The sequence below is a fragment of the Rhipicephalus sanguineus genome, chromosome 3 (genome assembly GCF_013339695.2).
Source record: "Rhipicephalus sanguineus isolate Rsan-2018 chromosome 3, BIME_Rsan_1.4, whole genome shotgun sequence".
Classification (NCBI taxonomy): domain Eukaryota; kingdom Metazoa; phylum Arthropoda; class Arachnida; order Ixodida; family Ixodidae; genus Rhipicephalus; species Rhipicephalus sanguineus.
In genome coordinates, this window is record NC_051178.1 from 154,109,941 (window position 1) to 154,122,256 (window position 12,316).

Sequence of the window (12,316 nt, forward strand, 5' to 3'; positions counted from 1 at the left end):
GATGTGAAAAGCAGAATCAAACCTAATGCGCTTATTGTAATCAATCCTGATCATCAACAAACGCTTGCGTCCTCTGTTAAAGAAAAGAGTAAACGTAATTTCGTAATCGCACATTTATAAAACACATTAAAGCTTTAATTAATTGCCAAGAGATGGCACGACAATCTGTATGTACCCAAATTGAAGGCACTTTTAGTTGTCTTTTAGAGGGTTAGTTGTGGGAGAGGCGTTTGACTTAGAGAATGCAACGCCCTCATGCAGACGACGCCGCTTGCGGTTGCGGCCTTCTTTCCTATCGCAAGAACCCATCGCTCTGCTCCCGGCGATCGTGAAGAAAAACACTTCTCAGTTTCGCTGCTGGCGTTAGAGTCGGTGCAGCTCGCACGAGCTCGCGTGCTAGCTGTGAACGTGTCGCTTGCACGCGCGTGCGCTCTCGTGTGTGTGTGTGTATGTGTTCGTGCCTGACTCCCTGCTGACGGCTGGTGTGCTACATTTCTAGTCGGATTCGTAGTATTTATAAATTGTAGGATTTTTTGTAACTAATAGAGAGGACGATGGCGAGCGCTGGAAATCCACCTTTTCCTTTCCTGAGGAAATTTGTGACCAAGAATGAAGCCGTCAAGGAGTTCCTCGCCGAGTTTCTCGGCACGTTCATCCTATACGTAAGTGCGCTAATTTTTCATTTTTAAAAATTCATTTTTGCCGAACAACTTCGTCTTATGACATTGTTTATCATCGACAATAAAAATTGACTCTAAACAAATGGTGTAAGCTAAGAAATATGCATATATTTTGTTCCGTTATTTCTCTCGCATGCAGAAAGGCCTGTAAAAAAAATTTAGAAAGCACTTGATTATTGAAGCTTCAAGTGGCTAAAGCGCTAAAAATTAAATTATGCCGAGGGTCCGATATTACACATTCGTGAATACGTAGATATTTGTTCGTGCTACAACGAATTAATTTTAAATCTCCGTTTCATATGCTGTTATATGCGACCTAAAAAATAGAAATAAAAAAAAAAACGTTCAACATTGTTACATGTTGTGGTTACTTGTACAAAAATGTATGAGCGCTGGCTAATAGCGATACTCTTTAAGAAACCGACGGCTTTCCGAATAAAGTTGTTTGCTATTACTACTTTGGAGTACGAAACATTTCTACGTTCTATACTTCAATTTTTGTCTGCATATACAAACTGGGAGGTTTTTTTTTTTTTTTCAATTTTCGAGGGCTCCGTAGAGTGAGAAACTACACGTTTAATTCGTTCGCGTACTAAGTTTTAATTCTGTTTGACGATAGCTCGTTACTTTTCCAAACGTATGAACTTTGACTTTCTGGCCACCCCGCCTTTCCCACAGTAAAATTTTCTATTTCGCGAGACGCTTGGCTGTATGTAATGCCGCCCACGCGTGCCCTTGCTGAATAAAAAACAGATGGTTGACGCGCCTTTCATATAATCGGTGATAAAACGAAAGTGAAACGTGCTTTCACTGAAGTATCTGCAGCTTAGTTGGACGGTAAAAAACAAATGAACACACATTTGAAGCAGGGGCGGGGCCGGGGTGGGGGGGAGCGCCCCCCCCCCCCTAAAATTATCACCTGCACCCCCTCCCTCCCCTTCCGAGAGGAAACATGGTCAAAATACAACGCATAAGTTCTCCGCCTCCTTGCTCCCTTGAAGGAGCTTATGTGTGATGGGTGCCCCCTCCAACCCAGTAAAAAAATCTTTGCGCTTCTCCTGATTTGACAGTGCGCGGTGCGATTCAGTTGTTTATAATTATTTCTTAAATTCTTAGTTTTTAATGCACCACCGAAGTGCTACAGAGTGCTCCTTGCGATAAATACGCATCCTGAAAGTCTAGCTCAGCGTCCTCGCATCACGAAGCAATCTCAGCGCGGAACTTTCCGAAATTCATAAGCCAATTATAGGTTTATTTCCTTCCCGCCTAGGACAGTACTAAGTCTCAGATATAGCCATGCGCAGCGACTAAAACACTCCTTAAATACCTTGATAAAAACCAAATTGAGTATAAATGAGACACAAAATGATTACGAAGTCAACCAATGCTGCTATGACATTTCTGGGGAGTGGGTAAAGGGGTAAAGTGGCATTCGGAAGCTTCCACTGCTTCGTTCCGATCACTACGCCAGTACTGGTTTGCTTTAGCTACTCTTTTATAGCTTATTTGCGGCGACAGCTGCATGGAGTTCTCTAAATAGTCATGTGTCGCTAAGAAGTTACAGGGACAGGTCACTGTTTTCTTATAGTAGAACAGTTTGTACTGCTTAGCTTTCTAATGGCGCTAGCACCTTGCGACACTATGTTTCTGAACGAGCACACCGAAATTCGGCCCCAAGCCAACCGTAAGTTGAGCGTTGGCTCCGATGTTATGAAATCCCAATAAAAACTCATTGAGAAGGAGCTAATGGTTGAAGTTATAGTTGTATAGGATACATATGGTATCGGAGCATAAGTTGAGTAACGATAAGGGCCAATTAACTGTCAGTATAATAAATGAAGATTAACCGAACGAGTTCATTGAAAGAACAGACTGTGTCCTTGTGGGTAAGTGCCATCGAGATGACACATACCCACTACGGGACGCTTTTCTTTCACTCATCAGTTGACTCATTGAGGTGGGCTACGGTGAACAAGCCGCTCCTAGTCGATTGTTTGTGTACGCTGAAGCTATGGAATTCGACGACCAAAAGTTAACCTAAAGTCTAGCCAAGTGAATCAAACTCTAGGGGCTAAAGCCATTAAATAGATTTAAATGGAGCATTAAGGTCGCCTAAAGCTTTTTTTTTTCTAAACGCGGTAAGCACGCTATTTCACGGACATCACGTCAATTCCGTGACGGAAGTGATGTCAGTCGATTCTTGGTGGATCCCGGTATACAACGATTTCGTGTTAAAGCAAGTTAACGGTATTCATTCCCATAGGCGTGTGAACTCCTTGAGGAGATAAGACCGACAGCAATGAGGTTTTTCAAATATTAATTGTTTAATGAAGCGCCGCAGCAGGAATGTCGCGAAAGGCTTCTGTAATGTCTCCGAAGAAGTCTAACATATCAGCGCACCGTATCTCTCACTGATCACCGACGCTTCTTCTCGCTGCCTGTTTCGGAATGACTTTCCATCAGACGCAGTTACCTCTATCCAAACTGTAATATTATCCCATCTGGGGTGTTGGACGTATAGGCCGGTGTTACTACAGGTGAACATTCCCGTGAGTTGATCAAATCGAGAAATGCTGCACTCGCTGTAGATTTTAGGGCAGTGACCTTTACCATTCCTAAATCACTTGTGGCTGTAGCGAAAATAAAATAATAGATATAATAGGAAAAAAAGGAACGAAAGAATGAAAGGAGGGAGAGAGAGAGAGATAATCAAACTAAGAAATGAGACAAGCACACATCCGAGCGGGGTGGCGGTTAGCGGCGCAGCTGTCTAAATCTGTGAACTAAGCTAAAAACGCGTTGTTGATTTTGCGAGGTGGTGGTCGTCTTGCATTCCCAAGAATCTCGAAAAGAAGAATAAGAAAAGAAACTGCTTGCCAGCGCTCGCAATTAACTGCGCGCTCAGCAATTCAGGAACGGCTTGAGGATTACTAAAGGCACTTTTACTCGAAAGCAAACACCACGTTAGCACATGTACCATATTTGTAGAAGGAAGACGCAAGTCCATACAGCAAAAAAAGTTGACTCCTCTCCTCCTCATCATCACCGCCATCTTCGTCCTATTTCAGTAACGCTTCCAAGGTAATGCAAGCACTCATCATGCTTGCTGGAAGCACACAGCAAACAAATACACTGCAAGAAAAAAAAGGAAAAAGAGAAGGAGAAAAAATTACAGCGCCAAGGTTGTTATAACATCCCAAGCCAGAGCTGTGGCTGTTAGAGAAACCATAGTGGAGAAATCTTGATTAATTTCGCACGCATGTCGCTCTCCTAATGTGCGCTTAAATTCGATGCACTTGAATGGCGGTCTTTTCTGCATTTCGACCGGCGTCGAAATGTGGCGACAGCGACCGGGAATCGAACACAAGACCTGGACGCATCAAATACCGAGGAAAGGTGGCCACTTAGACGTGAAAGTCGCAAAAGTATGCTAGGTATATTGCTCATGCTAGACGATAATAATTCGATTAGTCGATTTACTGAGCCAGGAGTTAAGATTTAATTCTTACTTCTAAGTTACGACGGAGTATATAATTATCAGACAAATTTCTTAAGTATGTACCCTAGAAGTCTAACATGGTTTTTTTTCAAATACGTCCCCGAGAATTACGACATTTTTTTCCCCTGTTTGCGAGGACTTTTCAGACGTATACGCCCTGTCACCCTCTATGGATTAATTATATCGCCGATATGGAAGCACATCGAGCTGTCACAGATACTTTTGGTGGTTTACCGACATTCTAAAATGGATGCCTTTCAAGACCCGTGTAGGTCGTGATTAAAACTTGTATACACTCTAGATCCCACTTGACGCCGAGGCAAATATTGTGAGCCAACTTTCCGTGTGGTCTATTGAAAGATGCTTAGTATAGAATGGAGGCACAAAGGGCACGGAAGCGTCGTTAAGTCTCCATCGGCGGGTAATGCGTCACTGTCTTCGCATGGGACAAGGAAAGCACAAGCTAACCTTACGAAACACGGAAAGCTGCAGGAAATACGCGCTGGTCTACTATGTAGGAAGGCTGGTGGCGTCATGCCAACTGGGACTTTCTTCATCCCACGCTGCTCTTGGTCCTCGGAAAGCGCCACTCCTAAAATTAAGCGAAGCGAGAGATCGCGAATTATAGATAAGCGGCGTTGCGCACACGCATGTAAATATAATGAGTTGAAATAAAAAGCCCAGTTTGTGTTAATGCAGTGCATAAAACAGTTGGATGGCAGTATAGTGTAGGGTGCAGCTTGAAGAAAGAATGACGCATTCCCGGTTCTTTCTTTTATCTTTTTAGCTATCTTTATTTTACTCATTGTCTTAACGGACGGCTGTGTTCATTCTTGATCTCTCCTAAAGAAATTTCCCATGGACATTTTGTCAAAGGTAGCGAAAAAAAAAAATCGCTTCTGTGCTGACGTGCGCAGAATCCACAGCTCGCATCTAAGAGATTCCGTATAGGCTTTTCAGTGATCATTTCGCGAGGGAAGGAACGAACATTGCAAAGAGGAGCACTTGCAGTCTTACGAATAGGAAAAGGGTAAAATCGGGGCTTGCTAGTGCTCATGAGATCATTTTGTACGGGCGCATTTATATGTACGTCTTAGATAAATACGAGAGGAATACAAAGCTTCATCAGAATTGACAGAAACCTGGAATGATCAACAGTCGTCGAACATGGCATGCTATTCTTGAGCCGACGTTTCGACAAGTGTACCGGTTTTCGTCAGGTCTTTTTTACGAAAGCAGCAGGTGATCCTTGTCTAAACGTCAGCTCAAGGGACTTCATCACCGTTGGTAATAATGATGTACGGGATGTAACGTCCCAAATCAAAGCAGCACTAGGGAAAGCATAGACGCGTATTATTGCCGGGCTCCGGGTTAACTTCGGCCACAGTGTTCTAACGGTTCCGCAGTTCGCCTCCGTCTACCTTGTTGAGCATTGTATAACATAACATATGGTATATTATGCATAATGGTTACGCACGTCTCGCACGCATCAGTTCATTCTATTTGGTTTGTCTTCTCTATGCGGCGACCTTGTCTTGAGGGCGGTGACCGCATGCGACTACGCCGTACCTCTGATGTTCTGTCATCATGCTATCTCCATGTCGTTGCAGTTGAGTGTTTGTGGAATTGCGAATCTGGAATTCTACGAATTTTACGTCGTGTCTGCGCTGGTCCGCTTGCCTATACCACACGACATAGCACAGATGCTCTCACGCACACGCTATTTTATACTTTATTAGCGGCCGGCTTTCGCTAGCGAGCTCTCCGTAAAGCCATTCCCCTGTCTCTCTTCCTTGTAGTATCGGCCCAACAAGTGAGCTCTGAGACGCAGCGTATTGGCCGAGCATGTTTGTTGGCAGTCAGAAGAGCTTGTGTTGGGGCTAGTTGGAACATCTCAGCGGAAGAAACAGCGCGGCAAAGTTTACAAGAAAAGGGGAGACTATAAAGCGCATGCAACTGATTCAATGAAAACGAAAAGCACAAAACGGATGTGGGCATTGTGGGCAGACAGCTCATGAGCAAGCATAGATGCAAACATAGGTCCAAGCCCGTGCACTTTTTTTTGTTAGCTCGTTACCTGTACATAAATGGCCCATCAGAATGCTAGATCAATCATGTGCGGCGCTCAAAGTTATCTGTGTTGACCTAGGAATGCCACCTGCCTGTCTGTAAGCGCATTAGACGGAGAGCTCACGCATGCGCCGAACATCCTCGACACCATGCATACTGTAAGCCTCATACTATAGTGAACTAGAATGGTATTTCTAGATCACTATAGCCTCTACAATTGTTCTATTAATTTTCTCCTTGCTATATGACAAAATAGTAGTGTCATTGAACTTCGAGTTACACTTGCATCGAGAGCTGTGTTGAGCAAGATTCTCCTCGATTGCAAATCAACTACAAAAATTCTTGTGCTCCTGGAGCTTTTTGTTGAGGCAATGTAGGATGCTCCGCAAGACAAAGAGATTCGATAAACTACTCCTTACCTAGCACTCAATAAATTTCTTGGTATGTCTGACGTTACGTGTTGCATGCTGCACTGGCAGCTTTGCCTGCGCTGAACGCGCGCTGTCACGTGCGATCACGTGTTGGACCGATAGCTCCTTTTTCTTGGCTGTCGCGCTCTTCTCCCTCCGATTTTTTCCTTCCACCGTGGTTTCTCTGAACGAAATAGACGCAGCTATTAACGCAATATTAATAGACGAACATGTAAACATGGACGGCGCGGTTACTCTCCTTTTCGCTCCCTTCTTTGAGCTTTCATTCTTCGTTCAGTTACTGCGCATGCGTTCTGCGCACCGACATATACATTTTGATTGCCAAAGAGATTATTACGACTATAGAATGACCGGTTCGTGTTCTAGCGAGCTAGTGTGCATGGCGTCCGCCGCAGTGGTATAGTGGTTATACGGTGCTCGGCTGCTGACCCGAAAGTCTCGGGTTCGATCCCGGCCGCGGCGGCTACACTTCAATGGAGGCGAAATGCTAGAGGTCCGGGTACCGTGCAATGTCACTGTATGTTAAAGAACGCCAGATGGCCTAAATTTCCGGAGCCTCTCATACTCATATCGGGGTTTTGGTACGTAAAACTCCACAAATTATTGTTAGTAGTGTGCATGGCGTATTTATCGCTAAAGTAAGGGCATAGCCAGCGAGAGACAACGCGAACAAGAACACGTGTCGTCATTCGTGTTTTTCTTTTCAAAAGTTCTTCTAAGGCAAGCTGGTGCGTTGTCGTCACTTAGAAGGGAACTTTTCTTTCATATCGTGTGGTTGCACCGAGACTTACATGGTCAGTGACAGTTCATTGACAGAATGCCGTGCCAACTGGCTCCCGAGTTGAAACAGCGTACACACGTACACGTGGCGGCGAATCACCTCAATTGACTCTCTGCTTCTCCCGCCGTGTCCTTGCCCTCTCCACCCTTCCTTCCTTTGCCGAGGCGATGTGTCGTGTCGTGAACCTTTTCACCACGATGCATGCGCAAAAAAGAAAAAAAAAAGCTGGTTGGTGTGCGAGGGGGATGTATGCAAGCTCACGCCTGTGAAAGGAAGTAACCCGAAATAAACTAGTCTTTCTGCAAGCTTGTTGATACTTCAGAGAAACTTTGTAAGACACGTTAAAGCAAAGAGATAAAGAGGTCCCTCGCGGCTGTCTGTATTTCTTTTTTGTTGCGCTAGTTTACCTTACAACATCGAAATATTAAGACACACATGTGGCGTCATTGTTTGGTTTCATGCATATTGTCCAGAAACGAGCTGTCGCGTGGACCATAAATTTGCTCATTATGGTCAGCGCGAACAAACGCAGGATTAGAAGCATGTCGACGCTTTTCCGAATGAATGTCCGCTTGTGAGACCCTGTGTCGTCCACCTTGTCCTGTGTATTGTGTGCGCTGGCCATCACGAGCATATTCCAGCTCCAAGTTTGCTGCCATAAATTTACGTCTGTAGGGCTGACAGCCTGTTAATGTAAAGTCCCGCACTGCCTATATAGACGGCGTCACCGAGCTCATGGCAGCTCACATGTGTACAGGAGATGATTCGAATAAGCTTCCCACACTGGCGCAGCACAAAACGGGCAGCTAGAAGAAATGTCGATGTACCCCTATTGCGCGCGGACTGACAGTGTCACAACCGCGCCGCTCACACTGACTCTCTGTGACGATAGGTGCTCTCGACAATTGCTCTTGGCAGGTGAAAATTTGACGATGTTTATGAGACGGCACTCGCCGTAGATGAGTGCAAGCCATGTACTGAATATTCGTAATAGCGACAAGACAAACCACGCAGAGACACATTCAGACAGCATTGGATCGGAATCACTTGCGAACCGGTGGAGAAGGATAACAGAATAGCACTGTCAGAGCTGAAAATATGCGCAAATCACGCGAACGTTTATATCTGTGTGACACGTATACAGACTGCCCCCATGATACAAAGGATACAAAGGGAAATTATTTATGTTAAAGAACAAAGCTTTCCGACTTGAAATTATGTAGACGAGAGTTCATAACGCATCCCCTATGCTTCACCCACTTACTTCTGTCACCGGCTGCGTGTTTTGCAAGAAGAGTTTAATGGTTAGGTTCAGTAGAGCGCTTAGTTAAGACCACCGCAAAAGGAAGCCGAGTGCGCGCACATTAAAACAATCATGTACCATGCAAACGCGCGTAGGAAGCACTGTACGTCGTGTTTCTTGCACCGCGCCAGTTTTTTCCGGTTCAAACTCCTTCCACAACAAAGCTTCCAGGTTCTTCACCCTTAAGTGCAGTGGTGCGAGCTCCGTCAAATGCTCGGATCTGTAATGAGCGCACGCACGTATATAGGCGCTGTCTCGTTTGTCATCGGCATCAGTGATCGTATACGACGTTCTTCTATATATTGTGCCGCTAACGCCTCCAGGAAGGAGTCTTGCAATGACGTCACATAATTAATACCGCGTGACGTCAAAGGATGCTGCAGCACGCGCGACTTCAAGATGGGTATGCTCAACAGTGTACAGCCTTCTCATGCCGCAAAGGCCGCGATGATAGATCGTGACACCGGCAGCATTTACAGCTAGCTTCCAGGCATGCAAGCGCCGCCGATTCCGGTTAGCGCTCCGTTGTGCATACGTATTTAGCGAGCGCCGGATCAGTGGGCGTGGGACAACGTGAAAATTACCACCGTGATGCCGCCGGGATGGGTTGCAGAGCTGCTAAACACATGAAGACGGGCTCAGCAGTCGAAGAAAGAAAGAAAGAAAGAAAGAAAGAAAGAAAGAAAGAAAGAAAGAAAGAAAGAAAGAAAGAAAGAAAGAAAGAAAGAAAGAAAGAGACGTGGCTAATTGTTTCGACACTATTAGACGAGGGGTCTCCTCAGTGCATTGACGTCACATTTATTAGGCTGAGAGCACATGCTATCGAGTCGCGACCCGACGGCGCGCCGAACAGCAACGCTTTTTCGCTTTTGTGCAATTGAAATCACGTGTACAGTTCGAAGTATGAGGACTATGAAGAGGCGACACAAGCAGTGCAGTGTACGTCGGCTTTGTACGAGAGTATTAATTATGGGGAACGACTATCCGGAGCCCCGTTCTTACTCGCTTCATTAGTGATTGTCGTAATAATAATAATAATAATAATAATTATTATTATTATTATTATTACACCGTCACGAAATACTTCAACAAAACCTTCCGTATGATAGAATACATTTTTCCTCTAAGAAACGCCCTGATCGCGATGTTCCCGGTTCGAGGAAACAACATGAGATCCCGGGACGTCTTCGCTGGGTTGTGTGCTTAAGTTCATTCGCCGGCCGTGTTTTATTTTTAATGATTTTGTTTTTTTTAAAGAGACATAATAGGTCGTGAATGACAAGGCTAAAGGGACGTTGTCTGCCTGACTTGTCACCCTTAATGAAAACCAGCAGATAATGCAGCCAAGGAAGGTATTAGGGATTAGGGTGGTGCGCGCTAGTGCACGTTTCGACGAAGCAACTCGCAGGAGCAAACGCGGAGGCTGCGCGAATCTATAGTCGCAGACTCATCGAGATCAAAAAAAGAAATACATCAGGTCGGATCTGTCTAGCGGTGGTAGCCAGACCTCCAGCTCGCATGGAGAAACTACCTATGTCGTAAAGGAATGCCAGAATATTCAGAAAGTAAGGTCCGTAGAAGTAGTACACCTTTCCGAGGCGCTGGTATTCAGTGCGGGTGGAGGTATATTAACTGGTGAACGGTCAAGATGAGCATGAGAGAGAGAGAGAGGGGGGGGGGGAGAATTTATAAGAAGGAGGCAGAGAGAGAGGACGTTTAGAGCATTGGCGCGAAAGGAGCGGGGATGAGACTGATAAAATCGCAGTCGCTGCACGCGTATGTACAGAAGGATATAGATGAGGATCGAATGAATAAACAAGAAATTTGAAAGAGAAAGCCAGAATGTTATATCGCAGCAGGTGCAGCAACCTAATTAAAACAAACAAGTTAAGTGGCTATTTCTCGCTGCAAGTATCGAAGCGGATGACATTAAAGATCATCATTATCAGAGGTCCCTTGCCCTTCGATGTGTAAAAAACTGAATGCTCGTAAATTTGGAAAGATGAAGCATAAAAAATGAAGTCGCGACAAGATTTGAAGCCGAAGACAAGCACGAAGCTGAAACAAATCCATGTATTAACCAACATTTCCACTGCACTCTAGTAGCCGAAGAGTGGAACATTTTTTTTCCTCTTGCGCAGAACACTCTACAAAGTTGCTCTGCGTTGCAAATCGCTCATCGTGGTTCTCTGAAATGTTGGAGAGCGATTCCGGATGTCGCTGAGCAGACGAATTTCAGAGAACGCCAATGGCTTGTGAAAACGGGAGCTATTAAAAAAAAAAGCGAGATTTCCCAGCAGCTGTTCATGTAAAAATATTCACAACTAAACAATCACGTGATTCGCCACGCAGCTTCACAGCTGCCTGTCAACAAGCGAAAGTCTGCCCTATATATAGTTTCCCTTTATATCGAACAGTTCTATGCCTACTGCCATGCACAAATAAGTCAAAATCGCAATTTACCGCGAGCCGCGCATGCGCAGACTGAAGAGCTGTGTACAGCGTACACATCCGCGAGCATGCACCGAGTAAGGCAGTCGGAGTGGTTTTTTGACCGTTGGCGGCGGCGGCGTCATCAACACGAGTGATTCAAAGAATCACCATCGCATGGTGACGTCACCGCACGGCGTCATCATGACGTCACATGCCTCCGAAATTTGTGACGTCATCATGACGTTACTAGACGTCATCACATGACATCGTTGCTTGGTCAAAGGTCACACTGCCTCCAGGATTGTAGGTAGTGCGAAACCACATTACGCGCAGAAAGCTTTCGGAAGGGGGCGGCGGATCATTACACCAACTGAAAAGAAAAAAGTAGAAGACGGCTTTCACCTTCGAGCCATCTTAGGCGTGTGGACAAGGAAGAGAGCTGGCATAAGGTTATACCACGTGACAGATAAGGTGGTAGATGTAGTGTGGAAAAGTGGTCTTGTTGGGGCCACCTTGGCTATGACTGCAAAGCGAAAACAGAGAGAAAGAGAGGGGAAAGGCAGGGTATAGTTAACCACATGTGATTATCCGGTGTACTATCACGCACTGGGATGGGGAGATGGGGGCTGAAAAGAGTACGAAGAGCAAGGGAAAAAACAAACAAAGTCATCCACACAGAATCTCATTCGGAAGTTGTCCATGTGATGCGGAAGCGTAGAGTTTTACCGAAGGAAAGTCCATGGTTGCCACCTCCCTGGAACCTTGTTTTCAGGAGACATCGGAGCGGCGACTTTCCTGTTTCTAGCGGTCGTAAGCGTATGGAACGGCCAAACGAAAGGCCTATATCGATATCATCGAAACGCCAGCTTGGCATTACATTTTCGCAAAGTCAGACTTTTCATATGCTGCTACAACGCTCCACGTTAGCTTTAAATGTTGTCCTATAGAGGGGGCTTTTATTTCACCATCACGAATATTTCAACGAACCGTTCATCGAAAGTGCTCTTTTCTGCATTTTTTTTTTCGTATCGCCAGTACAATGCATAAAGTTCAGATATATTCACGTTCAGTACGCGTGATTGCCTAATCGGTAAGACACCAGCCTTCTGATTGTGGGGA

At 45.2% G+C, this 12,316-nt stretch overlaps 1 protein-coding gene across 2 annotated transcripts in view; it reads left to right on the forward strand.

Moving 5' to 3' along the window:
* The first annotated feature begins 281 nt into the window (after nucleotides 1–281).
* The window catches only part of LOC119387492 (aquaporin-9), a 59,113-nt gene continuing 47,078 nt past the window's right edge, over nucleotides 282–12,316 (forward strand). Inside the window, exon 1 of one of the 2 annotated variants that reach the window (XM_037654891.2) lies at nucleotides 282–662. In XM_037654891.2, the coding sequence (XP_037510819.1) occupies nucleotides 555–662 (108 nt within the window). In that variant the 5' untranslated portion in view covers nucleotides 282–554. The remainder of the gene's footprint in view (nucleotides 663–12,316) is intronic. The other variant, XM_037654892.2, reaches the window with a different exon arrangement.